Source organism: Herpailurus yagouaroundi, unplaced genomic scaffold (assembly GCF_014898765.1).
Source record: "Herpailurus yagouaroundi ecotype Mexico unplaced genomic scaffold, PumYag 141, whole genome shotgun sequence".
In the NCBI taxonomy this organism is placed as follows: domain Eukaryota; kingdom Metazoa; phylum Chordata; class Mammalia; order Carnivora; family Felidae; genus Herpailurus; species Herpailurus yagouaroundi.
In genome coordinates this window covers 27,057,981-27,080,607 of record NW_024412396.1, presented here as the reverse complement: position 1 = coordinate 27,080,607, position 22,627 = coordinate 27,057,981, and the positions used below count along the sequence as shown (strand labels likewise).

At 34.7% G+C, this 22,627-nt stretch overlaps 1 protein-coding gene across 3 annotated transcripts in view; it reads left to right on the top strand.

The window, feature by feature from the left end:
* SOS2 (SOS Ras/Rho guanine nucleotide exchange factor 2) overlaps positions 1-22,627 on the top strand; it is a 91,742-nt gene that overhangs the window by 62,452 nt on the left and 6,663 nt on the right. For 2 of the 3 annotated variants that reach the window (XM_040477079.1, XM_040477078.1), the window contains 9 exons: positions 1,431-1,534; positions 3,596-3,818; positions 6,992-7,111; positions 7,281-7,443; positions 11,415-11,532; positions 12,523-12,695; positions 15,832-15,948; positions 17,229-17,490; positions 18,021-18,062. In XM_040477079.1, the coding sequence (XP_040333013.1) occupies positions 1,431-1,534; positions 3,596-3,818; positions 6,992-7,111; positions 7,281-7,443; positions 11,415-11,532; positions 12,523-12,695; positions 15,832-15,948; positions 17,229-17,490; positions 18,021-18,062 (1,322 nt within the window). The remainder of the gene's footprint in view (positions 1-1,430; positions 1,535-3,595; positions 3,819-6,991; positions 7,112-7,280; positions 7,444-11,414; positions 11,533-12,522; positions 12,696-15,831; positions 15,949-17,228; positions 17,491-18,020; positions 18,063-22,627) is intronic. The other variant, XM_040477080.1, reaches the window with a different exon arrangement.

Sequence of the window (22,627 nt, the reverse complement as noted above, 5' to 3'; positions counted from 1 at the left end):
CACTAGTGGGGGAGGGGCAGACAGAGAGGGAGATACAGAATCTGAAGCAGGCTCCAGGCTCTAAGCTTTCAGCACAGAGCCTGATGCAGGGCTCGGACTCACGAGCTGTGAGATCATGACCCAATTGGAAGTCAGACGCTTAACTGAGTGAGCCACCCAGGTGCCCCATCTGTTTACATTTTCTTAATAATGTCTTTTGGTCAATGGAAGTTTTTAATTTTGATGAAGTCTAATTATGAGATTTTTTTTCCTGTACATGATACTAATTTTAAAATTACATTAGCTGCTGTAGAAATTATGAAGGACAGAAATTGGCAACAGATTGACCTAAGTGTGAACTAGAAGTTAACAGTTTTGTTTCTTTGAAATATTTTCTAAGCCACCGAGTCTACCAGGCACACAGTAACTTAAGATTGTTTTATTATAGATAACATGACAGAGATTGGGAATTTAAAGTTTTTTCTTAGCCTGGGAGAAAAACTAAAGTCGGGTGGGGTTGGGGGGGGAGAGAAGCTAACCTACGAATGGTCATTTTTTAAAATAATGAAGAAAAAATTCTAAAGTAATTAATTTACACTATCATTATGTAGTGTTATATTTGTTATATATAATGTTATATTTATACAGATAGATTAAATCTCTGTTTGCAAGGTTGTAAGAGTCATTTTTGAGGTACTACAAAACAAAACAGCTCTGTCAGAAATATTTTTATCTTGACATAAAATAAGGAAATGTGGGCATAACTGTAGATAACAAAAGTCTGATGATAGCACTTGAGTTTGGAAACAAATACACTAATCTTATTTGATTTGCCATTTTATGTGAAAAATATATCAATTTAGATCTTTAAAAGAAATCCTTTTCAATTTAAGAATTTAAAATAGGGGCGCCTGGGTGGCGCAGTCGGTTAAGCGTCCGACTTCAGCCAGGTCACGATCTCGCGCTCCGTGAGTTCGAGCCCCGCATCGGGCTCTGGGCTGATGGCTCAGAGCCTGGAGCCTGTTTCCGATTCTGTGTCTCCCTCTCTCTCTGCCCCTCCCCCGTTCATGCTCTGTCTCTCTCTGTCCCAAAAATAAATAAACGTTGAAAAAAAATTAAAAAAAAAATTTAAAATAGTGTTTGTACTGTACAGAAGATGAATTTTCTACATATCTATAAAGAAAAGTTACTTTTCCTAAGCATAAAGGGGTAGTTAAATATGGAAACTACAATTTTTATGCTTATAAATATTTTTAAAGTATAATTTTAAAACAATAAATTAGTCTTGAGACCGGTTTTCACATCATTGAAGTACTTAAGGTTTTAACTAAATACAAAATAGAGACTCTGAGTGTTATATTGTCCCTTGTATATAAAGTTGTCACTATGATATTAGAGAAGTAGAAGAAGCTTAGGTTTTGCTAAAATGTGTTTCTTTCCATTTTTTTTAGGATCTTAAATGTGTTTCGGCACTGGGTTGAACATCATTTTTATGACTTTGAAAGAGATTTGGAGTTGCTTGAGAGACTAGAATCCTTCATTTCAAGTGTAAGAGGTATATTATTTAAAGGTTTGATTGAATCTTATGTTGCACATGAGTTGATTTTTAAATTTGACTTTTAAATAAGCTAAACTATTTTATGTATTTTAACAGTTGAAATAACATTTGGTATGGTTTATAGACTCTAAGGGACTCACATGTTAGAGCCACTGGAAGTCTGAGAACCTTACCTTTTCAAGTTTTTTAGGAGAATCTTTCTTTAAAAGAAGTTGTAAGTCTTCTTTAATAAACATTTAAAATTTTATCTCAAGGTTTCCATTCTTTCAACTAATTTTATCTATTTTCGTGTTCTCCTTAATCTTATTCTTTAGTTTTGAATGGTTAACAGCTTTTCAAAATGATATTTACTTCTGGAAAAGTCTTTGTACACTTTTAGCACCTGAAAGATAAGACTTTCCTATCTGAAGTTTCAGAGCACAGCCCATGAAATTAAATTCTGCACCACGAACATTTAAGCAAATGTATATTATTGAATCAAGATCATTTATCTAACAGTATAAGGCATTAATTAAGAATAGTTTAAACCTGGGGCGCCTGGGTGGCGCAGTCGGTTAAGCGTCCGACTTCAGCCAGGTCACGATCTCGCGGTCTGTGAGTTTGAGCCCCGCGTCGGGCTCTGGGCTGATGGCTCAGAGCCTGGAGCCTGTTTCTGATTCTGTGTCTCCCTCTCTCTCTGCCCCTCCCCCGTTCATGCTCTGTCTCTCTCTGTCCCAAAAAAATAAATAAACGTTAAAAAAAAATTAAAAAAAAAAAAAGAATAGTTTAAACCTAACTTCTCTCCTACTTGTTTTTACTTAAGGGGGATTTTATTTAAAATAGAGACTGTGATTCCTTTGTTTCAACTTTGAGATGTTTAAGATACATTATCATCATGTGTGCCTTGATACTTGTTTTTGGTAGTAAATTAATTTTTTTATATTTTCTTAATAAGGACACTAAATTATATATGATCTAAGAAACTCCTAAAATAATATATGTAGGGGCACCTGGGTGGCTCAGTGGATTGAGCATCTGACTTTTGATTTTGGCTCGGGTCATGATCCCAGGGTCGTGGGATCCAGTCCAATGTTGGACTCTGCATTAAGTGTGCAACCTGCTTAAGATTGTCTCTTTCTCCCTCTGTCCCTCTCCCCCACTCACACTCACTCTTTCTCTCTCTCTAAAATAAAAAAATAAAATACATATATGTATTAGAATAAAGCAAGTAAAGGGTTATGTTAATGTCTAAAGTTGATGTCGTAAGGCCTTTCTGAAGTAAGTTATACCACAGCATAACCAAATAGTGATGAGGGAAAGTTTCTTTTTATAAAAATATTTTAACTAATAAATGGAGAAGGAATGATAGAATTAGAATATTACTATTTTTCAACTCCCTAATAATATTGTAACAAGAGAAGTAACTGGACATTATATGCTGGCTGTTGGAACTATTCGTGCAAGTATTCATGTCAAAAAATTGATCCTATATCGTATCACATCTCTGTGCGTATGATTTACAGAAAAAACAGGGAACAGAGATACCACAAAAACAATTGGAAAAATTCAGACTTGGGAAATACCACAAGGCAGATGATTCCATTTTAACAAGTGAATTGCAAGCAAAAATGAGAGAGAAAAGGAGAGACTGTAAATTGATGAAAAGAGATTTGAGACACTGACTCAGTGCAATTTATAGTTCATGTTCAAACCCTATTTCGAAGAAACCAACTATTAGAAAGCATTTAGGAGAGAATCAGGGAAATCTGAGCACTAATTAGATATTTGATGATATTAAGTTATTGTCATTTTTATATATGATAATGGTATTGTGATCATTTAAAAAAGTGTTTAATTTTTTAGATACATACTTAAATACAAATGAAATAATATGATATACTTGTTTCACAATAACATGGGGGGTGGAGGGAGGGCATGAGTGGGGTTAGATGAAACCAAAATTGGCCATGAGTTGATAATTATTGAAGCTGGGTGAAGATCAGAGATTATATAAAGATTTGCAGTCAGTCTGTCAAGTAAAAGGTATTTTTTTATTTGTACTCTGCAACACAAACATAGGGAAAGCTATGAAGAAGTGGGTAGAGTCAATTGCTAAGATCATCAAGAGGAAGAAACAAGCTCAGGCAAATGGAATAAGCCATAATATTACCTTTGAGAGTCCACCTCCACCAATTGAATGGCATATTAGCAGACCAGGACAGTTTGAAACATTTGATCTTATGACACTTCATCCAATAGAAATTGCACGTCAGCTGACACTTTTGGAATCTGATCTCTACAGGTAAACAATTAATGTTCATTTGCTGCTCTGTTTTCAAGAATCTTAAACATACCTCTGTCTATTTTCAGAACATTTTGCAAATTATTTATGAATGCTTAAAAATGCCTCATGTCGGAGTGCCTGGGTGGCTCAGTCGGTTGAGCATCCGACTTCAGCTTAGGTCATGATCTCACGGTTCATGGGTTCGAGCCCCGCGTCAGGCTCTGTGCTAATGGCTCAGGGCCTGAAGCCTGCTTCGGATTCTGTGTCTCCCTCTCTCTCTGCCCCTCCCCTGCTCACACTCTGTCTCTCTCTCAAAAATAAATAAAGATTAAAAGAAATTTTTTTTAAAAAATGCCTCATGTCTTCTTGTGGGCTTGGAGGAAAGCTCACAGCACAGTTTTTAACTACAATTTTTTTCTATGGGTAAAAGTCTTCTATTGCTGTTTAGGCCTAGAGTAGGTCCTAGAAATCCTTCACTAGAGTAGTGGTGGAGAGAAACTATGCAGCAGAATAGCAACACTTTCAAGGCAGTCACCCAGCTTCTGCTCCTAATACTTTCTCAGATTGCTTTAGTTGGAGTTGGTTCAGCTAAATCAGTCAGTATGGATCAGTAGACTCTTAAAGGCAGCTGAGTAAATAGAATATTGAGTGAGACAAGCTTTATTTTCTTTTTTCAGGTTCTACATAATCAAAATTTTAATTTGGAGTTTGAGTTAGGTTTGCTAGGCAATTGAATAACAAAATTTTTAGAAGAATAAAGATTCCATTATTTTTTGAAAGGAGTCTTAAGTACGTCAGCTGTTTGAAGTCAGTATTAACTTTAGGGGCGTCTGGGTGGTTCAGTTGGTTAAACATCTGACTTCAGCTCAGGTTATGATCTCACGCACAGCTTGTGAGTTCGAGCCCCATGTTGGGCTCTGCTGTCAATACAGAGCCCACTTCAGATCCTCTGTCCTCCCTCTGCCCCTCTATTTAAGTTAAAAATTCATATTAACTTTAAAGAAAAGTTATTAAGTGTGATGATGACCCATGCTTAAAACTTCTGAACCACTTTTTTTCATTTGTGAAATTCATTAGAAATGTGCTTGGCTGTTTACTTTGATCTGTATCCCATCATCTGTCTTTACTTGTAAAACACTTCCTGCCATTACCCTGTATCCTTGCAGATCACCCATTCACAACCTAACCTTTACAGTTTCATGGTTTCATCACTTCCAATGTCATTCTCCACTCCAAATCAAAACACCTCTCGTGGTCATATTCCATATCTTGTTATCACTCCAAATCATTTTTATTTCAAAATTACTAATTCAGGCAGCTTCTAACTATAGTCTTCTCTCCTTTCAGCTTGCTTTTATCAGCTTCTTCCTCTACCATCTTTTTTTAAACCACTGTCCCTTTCCCATTACATTAGCCCTATTCTGTCTTCTTCCTAATTTAAGCTTTCTTCTTTCATTTACAACCCAGGCTCCTATGAAGAGTACAGGCCTTGCAGGTATGCCTCCTCCCCCAACTCTGTCAAAAAATGACCTCCCACCACTATCATTGCATCAAAAACTTTTCTGCATTTAGGAATCCCTTCCAAAGTACAAATACCTTTAAGAAGTTATCCTGATTGGCAGCCATTTTTTTTTAAAGGGAAAAGCAAGAATATACAAAATTGAGTGCTAATGGAGAATGTAGGAAGGCAGCAGAGATAAAAACTTTTCCTTCTTTAGAATTGGGCTTCTGGTTCGCCCTGGCTGTGCCATTCAGAATTTAGCACACACATCAGAAGTTGTCAACATCTGATTCAGAGTGTTGTGTTGTATTTTAAGTAATTTGGAGTTCAGCTTGTTTTTTGCTTTTGTAAAGGTAGGAATGAGGGACTTGTTACATGAGATTAAAAAGCAAATAGTACTGTATCAAGTTTTTCCTCATAAAGTAACTGTTACATGAGTGGACATCAGAAACAAAACAAAAACACTTAGCTCTATGTGGACCTGCCTTCAGAACACAGAAAATAGGTTTGTTAAGTGATATGTGTATTATGGATTAAGACTAACATGTAAAACGTTGACACTGTAAACTGAATTTCTGGTGAAATAATAGAACCACATAAGAAAACTTATTTTAAAAACTGTTAGCAAGTATCCATGTATACTTGAATCTACTGATTAAAAACCTTTTTTTAATTAATAGCCACGTCTGTAGGACATTGATGGGTATGCCACTGGTCAATTTTTTAAATATGTAATCCTGACTGACTATATACAATGATTTAATCTGCTTTTATGTCTGGTTTTTTAATGAAGTAATTCAGGTATTTAAAAAAATGTAGAAAATTACATAAGGAGGGCTCATGAACAACAAAAGCATTACAAAAATGAAATCCTTACACTAATTCCTCTCAATTCCATTCCTCTTCTTTCTCCCAATAACCACTATCCTTTATTTGGTGTTTATTGTTCTTATGTATGTCTTTATAATTTATATACATACACACATTGATCAACAGTATATAATATTGTTTTGCAGATTTAAAATAGTTTATACTTATGTATCATTCTGCAACATATTTTGCACTTAAATTGTTTCTGGTATTCAAGTTGATGAATATAGCTCTAGTTTGCTTATTCTAATTACTGTGTGATATTCCATTATATGAATGCTCCATAATTTATCTAGTCTCTTGATGATGAACCTCTAGGTTGTTTGTGATTTTTCACTCTTGGAAATAATGACTGCTTCACTGAATATTCTTACTCATGTTTTCTTATAACCTGGTGTATCTAGAATATATACCTAGATAGAATTGTGGGGTAATTGAATATGTATATCTTCAGTATTTTGAGAAATTGCTAAATTTATTTACAAGGTGATTGTTATAGTTTTCACTTGCACATTAGTGTTGGAAAGGTGCTGTTTTTTTCACATCTTTACCCGTTTGGTATCATTAGACTTTTGTTAGTCTGACAGGAGTGAAATGGCATTTTGTTGTGGTTTAATGTTCTTCTCCCTGAATAAGAGATAAAATATTTTTTCATGTTTATGTGACTATTTGGGTCCAGTCCTCTGTGATTTAAACCTGTTTATATGTTTGTCCATCTATTTTTTGGGTTGTCTTTTCCTTACTAAGTTTTAGGAGATCTTTAAATAATTTTGATACTAATCATTTGTAAGTTAAGTTGGATTGATATTTGGTTCCACAGGAAAGTCCAGCCTTCTGAACTTGTAGGGAGTGTGTGGACCAAAGAAGATAAAGAAATAAATTCTCCAAATTTATTAAAAATGATTCGCCATACCACAAATCTCACCCTCTGGTTTGAAAAGTGAGTGTTTACTTATTCTGTCTTATTACTTCTTAATAATCATAATAGAAGTCATCTATAAGCTTAAATTCTGGCTAAAAATACATTTCTTCTTTTCTACATGAGGTGAGGAAATTGCATAATTGCATATTAAGCCATGATTTTTTTTATTTTTATTTTTTTTGGTTAGGTGCATTGTGGAAGCAGAAAATTTTGAGGAACGGGTGGCAGTGCTAAGTAGAATTATAGAAATTCTGCAAGTTTTTCAAGATTTGAATAATTTCAATGGTGTATTGGAGATAGTCAGTGCAGTAAATTCAGTGTCAGTGTACAGACTAGACCATACTTTTGAGGTAAGTTTTAGGCTTAAATATTTTATCTTTTTTGGGGGGGAGATACAATTGATGTAAAAGACACTGGTTCTACCACCAGTAGTTTTGAATGAATCCTTTATAAATCATCTTATTCCCTTAAATATATCAGTAAACACTGGTAAGCCTAGGATTCTTCAAGGAATGTGAGACTTGAGACTCTGTTTAATATGCTACTTAAATGTAATGAAGTTCCAAATGGATTTTTCCAGTGACACATTGATTGTTTCAAATAAATGACAAGCATTTTAAATATAAGTATACAAATTACTTCAATTACCTTTAGTTTAATGTATACAGTCAAAGAAAGAGGAACATGGAGAGAAGTCTTTCTAAAACTTAAAATTCGTTTTTTTTAAATTATATATAAGAGTACATGTTTAGTGTTTGTTATAGAAAATTCAGAAGATACAGAAAGTATATGTTAAAAAACACATACTCTTGGATCCAGAAATAAAAGTGCCAGACTGTATGGTTAATGTACAAAGATGTAGTTTCTGCAGCGTTAATTATAGTAGCAGAAAACCACTAGTAGTAGTAGTACTACTAGTAGTAGAAACAACCTGTATGTCCATAAATAGAATGACTTGAATACATTGTTCTACACCAACAGTGTAGAATACTATTCAGCTATAGAAAAAAAGTGAGTAGGATCTGTGTATTGTATTAAAATAATATTTGTAATATTATAGGGGAAAAACTTTAGAACAATGAGTATAATGCAATTTCATTTTTATGTAACAAAACAGAGCAAACCCTAAACATGTTAATGGAATTGCATGAGCATTGAGAAGAGTATGGAAAGATACATACTCTTTTCTTAACATTGGTTCTTTTGGTCGGTTATGATTAGAGGGGAGTGGAAGGCAAACTGCTTTCGTGTATGTATTTTTCTATTTGGGTGTTTGCATTTTATTTATTTGTATGAATTTTTCATATATGAAGGATATTAACAGTTGATTATTGCCAAATATTAATCTATTTAATAGATTAATAATTTTAATTCTGACTTTGAAAAACTCTAAAGTGTAATGTATTTATTTTGAGAGGTTTAAGTTTTAGTATCTTAATATTAGGTATAGAACAATATTTATAAAATATGTCTAAAGCCGAAAGAATAAAAATACAAACAACACCTGTATACCTGGTATCCAATTTAAGAACTCCCAATTCCATCTCCTTTTTCATCAGTTCAGAGCCAATTACCATTCTGAATTTTGTTGCTTATTATTTTCCTATAGTTTTATTATTTGTATCTCTAAACAATGTACTATTTCATTTTGCATGTTTCTTAATTATATATGAATATAGTTTTTCAAATGCTTTTTTTATGCAACATTATCTTCCTAAAATTCATCCAGGTTGGGGCACCTGAGTGGCACAGTCATTTATGCATCCAACTCTTGATCTTGGCTCAGGTCAAGATCTCACGGTTCGTGAGATAGAGCCCCGCATCAGGCTCTGTGTTGATAGCGTGAAACCTGCTTGGGATTCTTTCTCTCCCTCTCTCTCTGCCCCTACCCTGCTCACGCTCTCTTTTTCTCTCTTTCCAAATAAATAAACTTAAAAAAAAAAATTCATCCAGGTTGTTTCTTGCTGCTATAGTTCATTCTTTTTCATAGCTATATCATATTATAAGAATAAATTTACCAAACTTTATTTATTTATTCATTAGTTAATGGCCATTTGCATGTTTCCAGTGTGAGGCTACTATCAGTTATAGTGCCATGAACATTCTCTAAATAAATCCTAGTGCATGCATGCACAAATTTCTCTGTTATTTACCTAGAACTACTAGATGATAGGATATGGGTATCATTAGCTATACTAGAATATGCCAAATTGTTTTCCCAAGTAATTGTACCAGTTTATACTCCCACCAGAAATGTGTGAGTTCTGGTTGTTTTACATTCTCACCAGTACTGACATTGTCAGTCCTTTTCATTTTCTAGTCTTGTGGTTTTGGTTGATAAGCCCCTGATTTCTAATGAGTTTGAACCTCTTTTTAAACATTTATTGGTTCTTTGTATTTCTTCTTATGGAAATTTTTTGACTTTTTAATTGTTGAGTTTTTCTTTTGAATCTGTATGAGTTCTCTTATATACTGGAACTTAGCCTTTTGTCAGTGTGTGATAATATCTCTTGTCAGATCTTCCCTTTTCACCTTTTTTTAAATGTCTTTTGATGGGGGGCGCCTGGGTGGCGCAGTCGGTTAAGCGTCCGACTTCGGCCAGGTCACGATCTCGCGGTCCGTGAGTTCGAGCCCCGCGTCGGGCTCTGGGCTGATGGCTCAGAGCCTGGAGCCTGTTTCCGATTCTGTGTCTCCCTCTCTCTCTGCCCCTCCCCCGTTCATGCTCTGTCTCTCTCTGTCCCAAAAATAAAATAAAAACGTGGAAAAAAAAATTAAAAAAAAAAAAATGTCTTTTGATGAACAAAAGTTCTTAATGTAGTCAAATTTATTTATTTTGTCTTTTATAATTTGTGCTTTTGGGTGTCTTGTTTAATTGATCTTCCTCTAAGATGTTAATGTTTTGTCTTTCACATTAAGTCCTTAATCTAGCTGAAGATAAGTTTTTCTTACATTTTTTAAAATGTTTATTTATTTTGGGGAGGGGGAGAGAGAGAGAGAGAGAGAGAAAGAGAGAGCCTGAGTGGGGGAGGGGAGAGATAGAGGGAGACATAGAAGCAAGCTCCAGGCTCTGAGCTGTCAGCATAGAGCCCCTTGTGGGGCTCAAACCCACCAGCAGCGAGATCATGACCTGAGCCAAAGTTGGACGCCTAACTGACTGAGCCACCCAGGTACGCCATAGCTGGAAATAAGTTTTCAGTATGGAGTGTGGTTGAAGTTAAATTTCATGTTTTGTTCCATATGTCTGGCTAGCCAGTTGCTTCCATACGTTTATTGACAGTTTGATGGGAGTTGCATTGGTTATATAAATTGCAGTTGGTTCAATTGATGAAGAACTGACAATTTTACAGTGAGTTTTCCACACCATGATCATGTGTATCTCTCCATTTATTTATTCATTTAATACAGTTTTATGGTTTTCTTCATGAAGATCTCATACCTATTTGTTAGATTTATATTAGAATATTTTTTAATATCTTGTTTTCTTTATTGATGGTATCTAAAAATGCAATTGATTTTTGCCTATTAGTTTTATATCGAGAAACTTTGCTAAATTCTCTGATTAATACTCTATATGTAGATTTATTTCTTCACAGACAGTTATTTCCTCTGTGAATACTGACAATTTTTCTTTTCATTTTCTAGAACTTTATTTTTTTTGTTCATGCTAGTTAGGACTTCTGTATAGTACTGAATAAAAGTTAACAATGCAGTCACCTTTGCTTTTTCCTTAAGTTAAAGGAAATGCATTGAATAGTTTCTGTCAAGTATAAAGTTTGCTGTGTGTGTGTGTGTGTGTGTGTGTGTGTGTGTGTGTGTGTGTACTTACAAGGTTAAAAATAAAGTAATTAATTTGTAACAAATGTAATAATGAAATATAAAAGAAATGACTCTGCTTACTTGCTTTACTAAATTTTCATTCAATTCTTCTCTCCCTCCCACACCCTTCTCCTCCTTAGCAAAATCTTACCCTTAACCCCAAAAGACCTTTCAGTATAAAGTACAAAAATATTTGAATGCTTTGGGACTATATTTCTCTCCTATAGCTATAACTTGAAACTCTGGCTAATCAGAAATATAACTAATAAGGTCTTGGGAAGAATTTTTTATTGCTTAATCATCTAATTTACATCAAAAAAACTGAAAAGTTTTATATTTATAGATAAATCATTTCAGGCAAGTACAGAAAGAAATACTACACATCCTTAATTTAAAAAGTTATTTTTCAGATATTTGCAGAATTTTATAAAATTCCAAACTCTGTGTTCATAAAATATGATTGAATTGTAAAAAACAAATTATATTCACTTCATATATTTTAAAGGCATTGCAGGAAAGAAAAAGGAGAATTTTGGATGAAGCTGTGGAATTAAGTCAAGATCACTTTAAAAAATACCTAGTAAAACTTAAGTCAATCAATCCACCTTGTGTGCCTTTTTTTGGTAAGTTACTAAATATAGATTTATGCTTACATTTTAGGTACAGTTTTTTGTAGCCAAGAGATACCAGCCTTTAAAGGCAGATTGTCCCAATTTTTATATCTGAGCATATCTCAGATAGTAGCTGTTCATATTGATAAATAAAACTTAAAGTCTCTACTTCCCTGTCTTTAACATAAGGTTATAAAAATTATCTCATAGAGTTGTTGTAAGGAGCTCTGTAGAGTCTTTCTATAGAAGCACTAATCCCATTCAATAGGGCTCCATCTTCATGATTTAAGCATTTCCTGAAGACCCCATCTCCTAATACTATCACATTGGGCATTAGGATTTCAACATAGGAATTTTGAACAAACATGTATGCCTGTGTATACACACACATACACAACCAGTTATGTTAACCAAAAACATCTCTAGCCAATCCCAAATATCCCCTATAGGACAAAATTGTCCCCCCCATTGAGAGCTACTGATTTAAATGAACCCATAATTATGTATGAAAAAGGAGCTAAAAACTTTCTTACTACCCCAGAGTGAGGAATAATTCTTTTTCTATCTAAATTATGGGCTTTGGGAAAACAGAGGATTAGTTTATAAATCTGTAGTCTTATCACCAGAATTGGCTTAAAATTTATTTATTGATCATTATTTAAGATCATTGGCATTAAATATTTATAATCAAATATTAAAATGGTTAGAACATATATAACACTTATAATTTAGACTTTGTGAGTGAATCCTTTTATTTTAGGCTATTAGTCTAAGAAAGAAATTAAGCCTTTTCTAAACCCTAATTTTCTTTTTATTTTTAATTCTTCCCATGTTAAAAAAATTCCTAATGTAAAATTGATTAATACACCTATCAGAGACTTAACATTTTAGGGGTAGAATTGCTGGATTATAGGATGTCTTTCAACTTTATTAGAACAGTTGTTTTTTCAAATGGTTGATTAAGTAACAAATTTTATAACTTCAAATACTTTTTTTTACTAGGAATATATTTAACAAATATTCTGAAAACTGAAGAAGGGAATAATGATTTTTTAAAAAAGAAAGGGAAAGATTTAATCAATTTCAGTAAGAGGAGGAAAGTAGCTGAAATTACTGGAGAAATTCAGCAGTATCAGAATCAACCTTACTGTTTACGGATAGAACCAGAAATGAGGGTAAATATTTTCTTTGCTTATCCTTAAAAGAGAACATAATAAATCCTCTGCAATCTGTAAGAAATATCATAACCACGCGTTATGCCACCTATTTTACTATAAAAATAATATAGTAAGTTAATAATTAATAGATAGAAGTAAATATTAGATGTTCTGTGCTAACAATATGCAGTAATTATTATTAGGTACTGGAGGCCTGGCTGGCTCAGTTGGTAGAGCATGTAGCTTTTGATCTCAGGGTTGTAAGTTCGAGCCCCATAGTTGGGTGTAGAAATTACTTAAAAATAAAATCTTAAAAATACATATATTAGATAGTTTCTCAGAGTATTGCTTCTTTGTGCAATTGTTTCAAATAATACGTTCAAAAAATGAATGACGAAATGGAATGTAACTCTGATGTTCATGTAGTAAAAAGAAAGTCCGCTACTAGTGCTATCATTGATTGATAGCCATTTTAGATATTTTACATGTGCCAATGTAACATTAAGTAATTAATTTCCTCATAAGAACGCTGGGTTTAAAATAGGTGAAGAGGTTGGTTGTATGTATGCATAGCAAAAAATTATTTTTTTTTAACATTCTATCAATTGATATTCTATTTTGAGCAGTGGTTCATAACATTGATTCTGTAGTACTATAAGATGTGGGATAGTGTCTAAATCATAGTAAATTATGATACTATGTTTATGTTAAATGAATTTTATTGTGTTACACTTATTTGAAATTCAGAACAAATAATAGCTATTAGAATAAGTTCACCTGTCACATTAAAAATTGTGTTAAACTTTCAGACTTAATCTGCAGGTTAGGCATATTAAGTGAAAATGGCCACCATGACTCCCACCCTCCTAAATTATAAGATGGTAACTATTCTTTGTTCTGAGTTCAAAACAAAATACCCTAGTCCTAAGGAAGAATGACCTAGGGTACGCCATTATGAAAACATAGACAGATACCTGCTTTAAAGAAAATGATGCTGGTGGTCCCATATTTCATTCTCTTCCCTCAACATTAGGCCAGCCCTCTGTGATGTGCAACTTCATAGGTCTAAAGAAATATGTTCTTGAAGCCCAGATTAGAGTTTATAATACATTTTCCCAGAGAAATAATGTTAAATTGTAGTTGGGTATATTTCAAATAGAACTTTTAACATTCATATCTCAGTAACTCCTAATAGTTTTTTGTGATCTGGTCTAGACTTCCTACCATCATTTATAGCATTCTTCTTGGGGATGTGGGAGCAAAGAATGCTTTCTTTATGATTGAATCAAAATAAATTTAAACATAGACAAAGTAGCTATTCACTTTTCAAGCCATAGTTAAGTGGTGTTTAAAAATAGAGCAAAGGGTGAGAAAATCAAGAATACTGCTATTATAACTTTATTAAAGTCTTTAAATTACTGTTGGTTCATATGATTTAATTTGGCTAACCTGAATAGAAGAACAAGTTGATTCAATATTGTTAGAATAATATAATTTTCTTGACATTGGCAGAAAGCCTGAAAAATGGAGAATTTTATATCAGAAATTCTAAAGCTCATTTTGCCTACCCTTAAAGTGAAAAACAATACTTATTTTTACATAAGCTTCTAAACCACTTCAAAATTAAATAAAGTTAAATCTAATGATTTGCTTCTAAGGAATTTTTCTGAGGAAATCATCAGAAATGTACAGAAAACTATGCACAAGAAGTTAATAATAATACTAATTATTGTAATAACAAAGAATTAGACAGCACTGTTGTGGATAACTGCCTATGTGGAGATAAGTGAAATATATTTTGGAACATCCATATGATTAAATACACCAGAGCTAAAATTTGTGTTTTATAAATAAGCCACCAATAACTGTGGTGTGGTCCCAATTTTGCAAAATAACCCCCCAAAACTAATATATGTATATATGCATATATTCACACAGTAAAAACATTGGAACTATATTCTATTAGTAAAATATTAACAGATCTCTGGTTAGTGAGATTGCTATTTATATTCCTTTTTGCCCTTTGCTAAATCATCTAAATTTCCTACCTAAAAACTTAAATTTAAGCTTAGAAAATATTTTTCCTTAAAGACAAGAAAAGTTATTTTACTAGAGGTTAGCACAGATAAGTTTATAGTTATTCTTGAAATTACTTTTGAATTTGAATAGAACTTAATCCAACTTATCTTTTTTTTTCTCCCCAATTATCAAAAGTTTCATTGTGGGCACCTGGCTGGCTCAACATGCAACTCTTATTCTTGGAGGTGTGAGTTTGAGCCCCATATTGGGTGTAGAGATTACTTAAAATCTTTCTTTAAAAAAAGTTTTATTTTTAATTTTAACTATAATTCTGTTCTAAATACTCTTATTTTATTTTATTATTTAAAAAAATTTTTTAATGTTTATATCAGAGAGAGAGAGAGAGAGAGAAGCGAGAGAGAGAGAGAGAGAGAGAGAGACAGTGCAAGTCGGAGAGGGGCAGAGAGAGGGAGACAGAATCTGAAGCAAACTCCAGGCTCTGTGCTGTCAGCACAGAGCCCGACGCAGGGCTCCAACTCAGGAGCCATGAAATCATGACCTGAGCTGAAGTCAAATGCTTACCTGACTGAGCGGCCCAGGTGCCCCTACATACTTTTATTTTGGAGAGAGAAAATGAGTGTGAGTGGGGGAGAGGCACAGAGTGGGAGAAACAGAGAAAGAGAGAGAGAATCCCAAGCAGGCTTCACGCTCAGTGCAGAGACCCTTGTGGTTCAGGGCTCCATCCCACAACCCTGGGATCATGACCTGGCTGGAATCAAGAGTCAGACATTCAACTGACTGAGCCACCCAGGAGTCCCCTAAACACTTTTGATAGCTTATTGGTGATAATCATCTTGTTGTTATACTGAATAGAAGTAATGTTAACTGAGGGATACTGAGCCATTAAGATGGTAATAAATGAAAATCTGTTCATCTTTATAGAAAATGAAGACTAGAATATACAGCTCCCATAGAAATTATACAATTTTATTTGCAAGGAGGGAGATTGAAACAATCTTGTGAACTCTAAGACATGATCCCTTAGTATGTTGATAATTTTTTTTTGTTTTAAACTGGTGAAATGCATATTCCAAAAAGATCTAAAACATACTTACAGAAATTTGTTTAATTCCAGAGATTCTTTGAAAACCTTAACCCCATGGGAAGTGCTTCTGAAAAGGAGTTTACAGATTATTTGTTCAATAAGTCACTAGAAATTGAACCCCGAAACTGCAAACAGCCACCTCGATTTGTAAGTTCATTACAATTCTGGAAACATTGTGGTTTTTAAAATTTTTTTTGGAAAAATTGTTTTTTTACAACAGTTTTCAATATTTAATATAACATTACCGTTAAAATTCTAATTTACTTGAATAACTATTTTTCAGTCTTTTGTTTTACACTACTATACTATTTCTAAAGTTATATATATTGTGGGGGGGCAATGTTATTAGCCTTTTGATGAAGTCTGGTTTATCATTTATCTTAGTAGGACTTATTTATCTGTCAGCTTTTAATCCTTCATAGTATAAGGGGGAAAGTTGTGAGAAAGTGAAAACCTAAAATGATAGGTAAGCTGAATGGAACAGGAAATGAAAAGACCTGGGAAAAGGAGTGAGCAAGTGTATCCCGGTTTTTCTGGCTTAACCATGACTCCTGTCGTTAGAGCACCATAGTCCGTTGTTGCCAGTGGAACGAACTTCGTGCTAAAAGTTGCTGCTACAGTTCCTAGTTATTCCTGGGTTTATAGTGGCAACAGAAGTAGTGGAAGACCAATTCTAAGTAGTTGAACTGGAAGCAAAATGTGGGAGAAAGCAAAATCATTTATAACACACCTACTTTAGGCCAAGAAGTAATCGTGGTAGTTTCATGTTATCTCCTCTTGACAGCAATTGTAAATATAGATCTTATTCTCATTTTACAAATCTCAAAACTGAGGCTCAAAGAAGTTAAATAACTTTTTCAAGGCTGCAAAGCTAGATATTGGCACAGTTGAGATTTTAATTGAAGTTACTGGAATCTGACTTACATGTTTTTTTATTAGGTTACCACTGTGAGAGTTTAAAAAGAGGGGTGGAAGTTGAGGGTAGGAGACAATGATAGCATTTTTGCCAAAGACTTTAAAGTGCCATCATAGAGGTTGGCGATTTACTGTTAGGAAGAAAAAAAAAAGACCTTTTTTTTTCCTGATGCACCTAACATATATTGCACATATTGTGCCTACAGTAAATATGTGTAAAATTGATATCAATGAATTGAAGAATTGAATTGTTTGGGGAGCAACAAGTTTTCACACAGATTTTCAACATTTTTATTTCTGCAGTATGAAGAGAGGTTTACTTGTATTCAAGTCCATCTTAAAATTAAGGCAATCAAATTCTGAAGTGTTCTACTAGAATGTTACAGGGTGTTTTGCAGATTGGGATTTGATTGTAGTGTCTTAACTATATGATAAGAATTAATAAGGTTGTGCTAAGCCTTAAAAATAAAGTATATGCAAATTAGTAATGGTAGTTATTTTGCTTTTCCTAGCCTAGGAAATCAACTTTCTCTTTAAAATCTCCTGGAATAAGGCCTAATACAGGCCGACATGGCTCTACCTCAGGCACTTTACGAGGTCATCCAACACCATTAGAAAGAGAACCATATAAGATAAGCTTTAGTCGGATTGCTGAAACTGATCTTGAATCAACTGTGTCAGCACCAACCTCTCCAAATACGCCATCTACTCCACCGGTATCTGCTTCTTCAGACCTTAGTGTGTTTTTAGATGTGGATCTCAACAGTTCCTGTGGTATGTATTTGATAAAACCATTTGTTAAAAAAGGAATCTTATGTTTCAGGTAATTCTTCTCATCATTTTAATCAGGGAACTTTAGAATCCTTTGCACACTATATTAGTGTGGAAAGTGGCATTTAAATGTGAAAATAATGATTAACACAAGGGACTAAAGCATCATTTGTGTATTGTTTATGCATTTATTTTCTAATTTATTCATTAAACAAATACTTATTTAGTACCTTTTGGGCCCCACTACTACTCTAAAGGGAGCAATAGACAGTAAGAAAACAAGAGATAAGTTTTGTGAAAGAAGTTTAAAAAGAGTCTGTGCTAGAGAGAGAACTACTCATGCTAAGAAAGGAAAAACATCCAACCTACAAAGGTAACTATGCAGGTTCATTTCTTTTAAAATATGGCAATAGAGGATGATAAAAATCTGTACTCTGTCTGTTACTACATTTGTTACTTTATGCAAACATATTTTTAAAGTAAAACCATACATTTTACCTCTCTTTTCAAATTAACTTTTCTCATTCCAATAGGCAGCAATAGCATCTTTGCTCCAGTCCTCTTGCCACATTCAAGTAAGTGAGTTGATTCTAATGAAGTGACTGTACAGTTAATAATCGAGTTGACTAAATTTGTATATGGGTATTTGGGTTTTGGCAACATTAAAAATTTTTTAAGAAATGAATAAAATTCTTATAAATAAGTGTAATTATTTGCTTAAAACTCAGAATTTTGGAGGCACTTGAGTGGCTCAGTCAGTTAAGCGTCCAGTTTTGGGTCAGGTCATGATCTCACAGTTCACGAATTCGAGCCTCACATTGGGCTGTCAGCATAGAGCCCGCGTCAGATCCTCTGTCCCTTCTCTCTCTGCCTCTCTCCTGTTTGTGCTCTCTCTCTCTCAAAAATAAATAAAATGTTAAAAAAAATTTTTTTAATAAAAAAACCTCAGAATTTTGAAGGCATTTTCCCATTGTCCTCTTGGTTTCGTGCTTGCTTTTTAGAAGTACAATGTCATTCACTCATAAATTATTCATGCATAGTTTTAATTTTTATTTATATTTTTAAGTTTATTTTGAGAAGGAGGAGAAGGGGGAGGGCCAGAGGGAGGGAGAGAAAAAAAATCCCAAGCAGGCTCTACACTGCCAGCACAGAGCCCAATGTGCGGCTCAGACTCACAAACCATAAGATCATGACCTGAGCCAAAATCAGTAACTGAGTGAGCCACCCAGGCACCGCTCATGCACAGTTTTTAAATGCCTATGTGCAGGCACTATTCTAGGGTGCAAGAGATAGAACACTGAACAAAATAAATAGAAATTCTCTGTCAGTGACCCTATAGTTTCAGTCCTTTTTTTTTTTAAACTAGAGTATACTTGCGGTAGCAAAGGGACCCCAAAATACAGTGCCTTAAATGGAATGGAAATCTGTTTCTCACAATTGCAGGCCAAGTAGACAACTCTGCTCCACAAGCTAGCAAGGCAATTCAGGATTCTCAAAGTGGGGCTTCCATCTTTGAGTTTTGACCAACTGGTTCATTTTCCAGCCAGCAGGAAGGTGAAGGTCAAGGAGTTTTGTTAGAAAAACGTGATCTGGGAGTTGTTCTCTCACATTACTCTGCTTTCTTCCCAAAATTTAGTTACACAGACATTCCTAGCTACAAGGGAGGCTAAGAGATGTTGTCTGTAACTGGGAAGCCTTTTGTCTTGCTAAAATACATAGGATCCTATTACTGAAAGGAAGAAAAGGAAAGGTGCACTGGGGGACAGTTAGCAGTGTTTACCACAATATATTCAAGAAACTTCTAGGATCTTCTGTTTTTATTTCTAATGTTCTACACATATACAATGATCTGCTTTGATATGGGTCATTTTTTTCCTTAATTTTACTGTCTACTTATTAAGCCCTTTAAATTTAGAGATTCATGTCTTTGATGTCTATAAAATGTTCCTTGTATCATTGCTAATAATTTCCTCCCAAACACATTCTCTGACTTCCTTTTTCGAGCTCCTTTTCCATATTGTACATCCTAGATTGAGCCTCCAACTTTATTTTGTCTCCTATTGTCCATATCTCTGTTTTCTTGTTGTGTTTTTCACAAGATTTCCTCATTTCATCTTCCAACTCTTCTATTTTTTTTTCATCTACAATGATTTTGAATTTCCAAGAAATTCTTTCTAGTTACCTCTGATCATGCCAATTTTATGTCACCCTGTTGTCCTGGTTTTGTGGATTCACTGTCTTATCTCCTGTAGGATTTGGTGTTTTTTGGAAAAAATTTTTGCTTTGTTTCTTATATTATTTCCTTTCTGAGTTCCTTCTATTAGTTGTAGTCTCTTGTCTTTCATATTAGAGGTTTTCTTTTCTTGTTTGGTATCCTTAGCTTTTCATATGTTAGAGTGAGGCAAGATAAAGTGATGGGAAATACTATATCCATGGGTAAAGCTTGTTGACTTCTAGGTTTCACTGTGAATAGAGTGATGAGAAATTTTTACTTAGGAAATCCCCAAATGTCAGAATCTATGAGGCCTCTTCTCTAGGAATGTTTAGTTTTTCCAAAGAAAGATCTTCAAGTCTTCTGCCTGAGTGGTCTCAGCATTTAATATAAAATCTGTGTTATCAACACAGTCCAATGTTTAGATTCACCAGAAAATAAAATCCCCAATCTCCTATTGAGTTTTAATTGTTCTTTACATAGATTTAATCAAGTTTTTTGTTTTCATGTCCATGCCTTCCATTATACCAAGTGCCTTTAAGTCCTGATCCCTCCTTTAATTCTGTGGACACATTAACTGCTGTTTGACAGTATCACTAACTATAGACATTTGGGTTTCATCTTCCTCCATTTGTCTCCTTCATGTACATTGTAGTCCACCTTCATGTACTGAAACTTCAAGATTCAGTTGTTTCTTGGCTTCAGTGAAGTTTGCATGTTTCTTTTTTTCCTTGTTGTTCTGTGGTGGAAATGTTTTTACTATGTATATTTGTTTCTTCTATTGCTGCTGTAACAAAGTACCACAGACTGAGTGACTTAAAAGAACACAGTTCTAGAGGATATAAGTCCAAAAATCAAGGTGTTGACAGGGCCTTGCTCCCTCTGAAACCTTTGAGAATCTTTCCTTGCCTCTTCTAGCTTCTGGTATTTGCTAATTATCCTTGGCATCCTTTGGTGTATAGTGCATCACTTCAGTCCCTGCCTCTGTTGTCACATGGCCATCTTCTCCCTGTTTGTTTCTTTGTCCCTACTCCTCTTCTTTTTTTAAATTTTTTTTTTCAACGTTTATTTATTTTTGGGACAGAGACAGAGCATGAACGGGGGAGGGGCAGAGAGAGAGGGAGACACAGAATCGGAAACAGGCTCCAGGCTCTGAGCCATCAGCGCAGAGCCCGACGCGGGGCTCGAACTCACGGACCGCGAGATCGTGACCTGGCTGAAGTCGGACGCTTAACCGACTGCGCCACCCAGGCGCCCCCCTACTCCTCTTCTTATAAAGACACCAATCATACTGGTTAGGGCCCACTTTGATCCTAACTTGATTACATAGCTGTGAAGACCCCATTTCTAAATAAGGTCATATTCACAGGTACTGAGGGTTAGGACTTCAGCATATCTTTTGAGGGGACACAATTCAACCCATAACACCATGCCATTTTAGAACCAGCAGTTCTAGACATTATTTTGGATGGCAATAAAATATGCTTTCTATATGATAAAGAAAATTTCATCTTGAAATTTAATGGAGGAAGTTAAGAATAGCTGCATAAAATTCTGACTCCCTAAAACAAATCCTGAAAGAAAGAACATTGTACATATGAAAAGTGCTCACATACAGTGAGTAAAACAGCAAGACTCCATTAACAGTGGACATGAATAGACAGTTCACATGAAAGTAGGAGCAAGCCTATGTTAAAAGGTACTCTCATATGTTATTTATCCCTTGTAAATTGGTGTATTAGTATGACCCTTTTGGAAAGAAATCTGTAAACAATATGTCAAACCATAAAAATGTTCATACCCTTTGGCTTACTCATGCAATTAGGGAATTGAGTACTTTGTAATAGCTACCCTGGTAGATGCTACAGATTCAGTGGCAAACCAGAAAGATCAAGTTTCTGCCTTCATTAATACAAAATACCAACTTTGGGAAGAAGTCACATACATGATCACATTGTTCCTCCCACTCTCTTGGTTCTTCTATTTTACTTTCAGCTCACTAGTCTGTCTTGCTTGTTTCTCTTCATATTTCCAGTCAGCAAAGATTGGAAGGTTACAAGATTCAGTCCCTGGACCTCTTCTCACTCACTTGTTTGGCCCATTCAGTCTTATATTATCTCTATATTGATAACTCCCCATTTTTTTTAATCTACCTGGAACCACTTGACTTTTTGACTCATACACTCAGTGACCTTTGACATCTCTATTTGGACATTGAATAAGAATCTCAAACTTCTCCAAAACTGAACTTGTTTTCATCCCCTGCAAAGTAGTTCTTCCCATAGCCCCTTATCCCAGCTTTAACTGTATCTAATTGCGTAGGCCAAAAATATTAGAGTTATCTTTTATTTCTCTTTCTCATACCCCCAATGTGATTCATCAATAAGTCTTGTTTACCCTCAGAATATATCCAGAATGTAACTGTTTCTCACCATCTCTACTGCTGTCACCTTGATCCAAGCCACCACTGTAGTAGCATTTTAACTTCCCACCTTCCCCACAGTATGTTTTCAATATAGCAGCCAGGTCTTTTTAGAATGTAAGTTAGACTTGTCTCATAGCCCCCCAGTGGCTTTCCATCTCAAAGTAAATGCCAAAGTTCTTTCAAAGGGCCCAGAACGTCCTATGCATTTTAGCCTCTTTCGATATATCAGACTTCACCACCTACTGTTTCCTCCCATCACTCACTCTGCTCCAGCTACTCTGCCTGATGCACACAATAGATGCATCCCCACATTAGGACTTCTGCCTTTGCCATTCCCTCTGCTTAGAATGCTCTTTACCCAGTTGGCCTCATGGCAGGCTCCCTTGCCTCCTTCAGGCTTTTGTCCAGTGTTACCTGAGTGAGGCCTTCCCTAGTCACCCTATTTAAAATTGCTCCCCTCCTATCTTTTCCTATCTTCCTTCCCTACCTAATATATCTTCTTC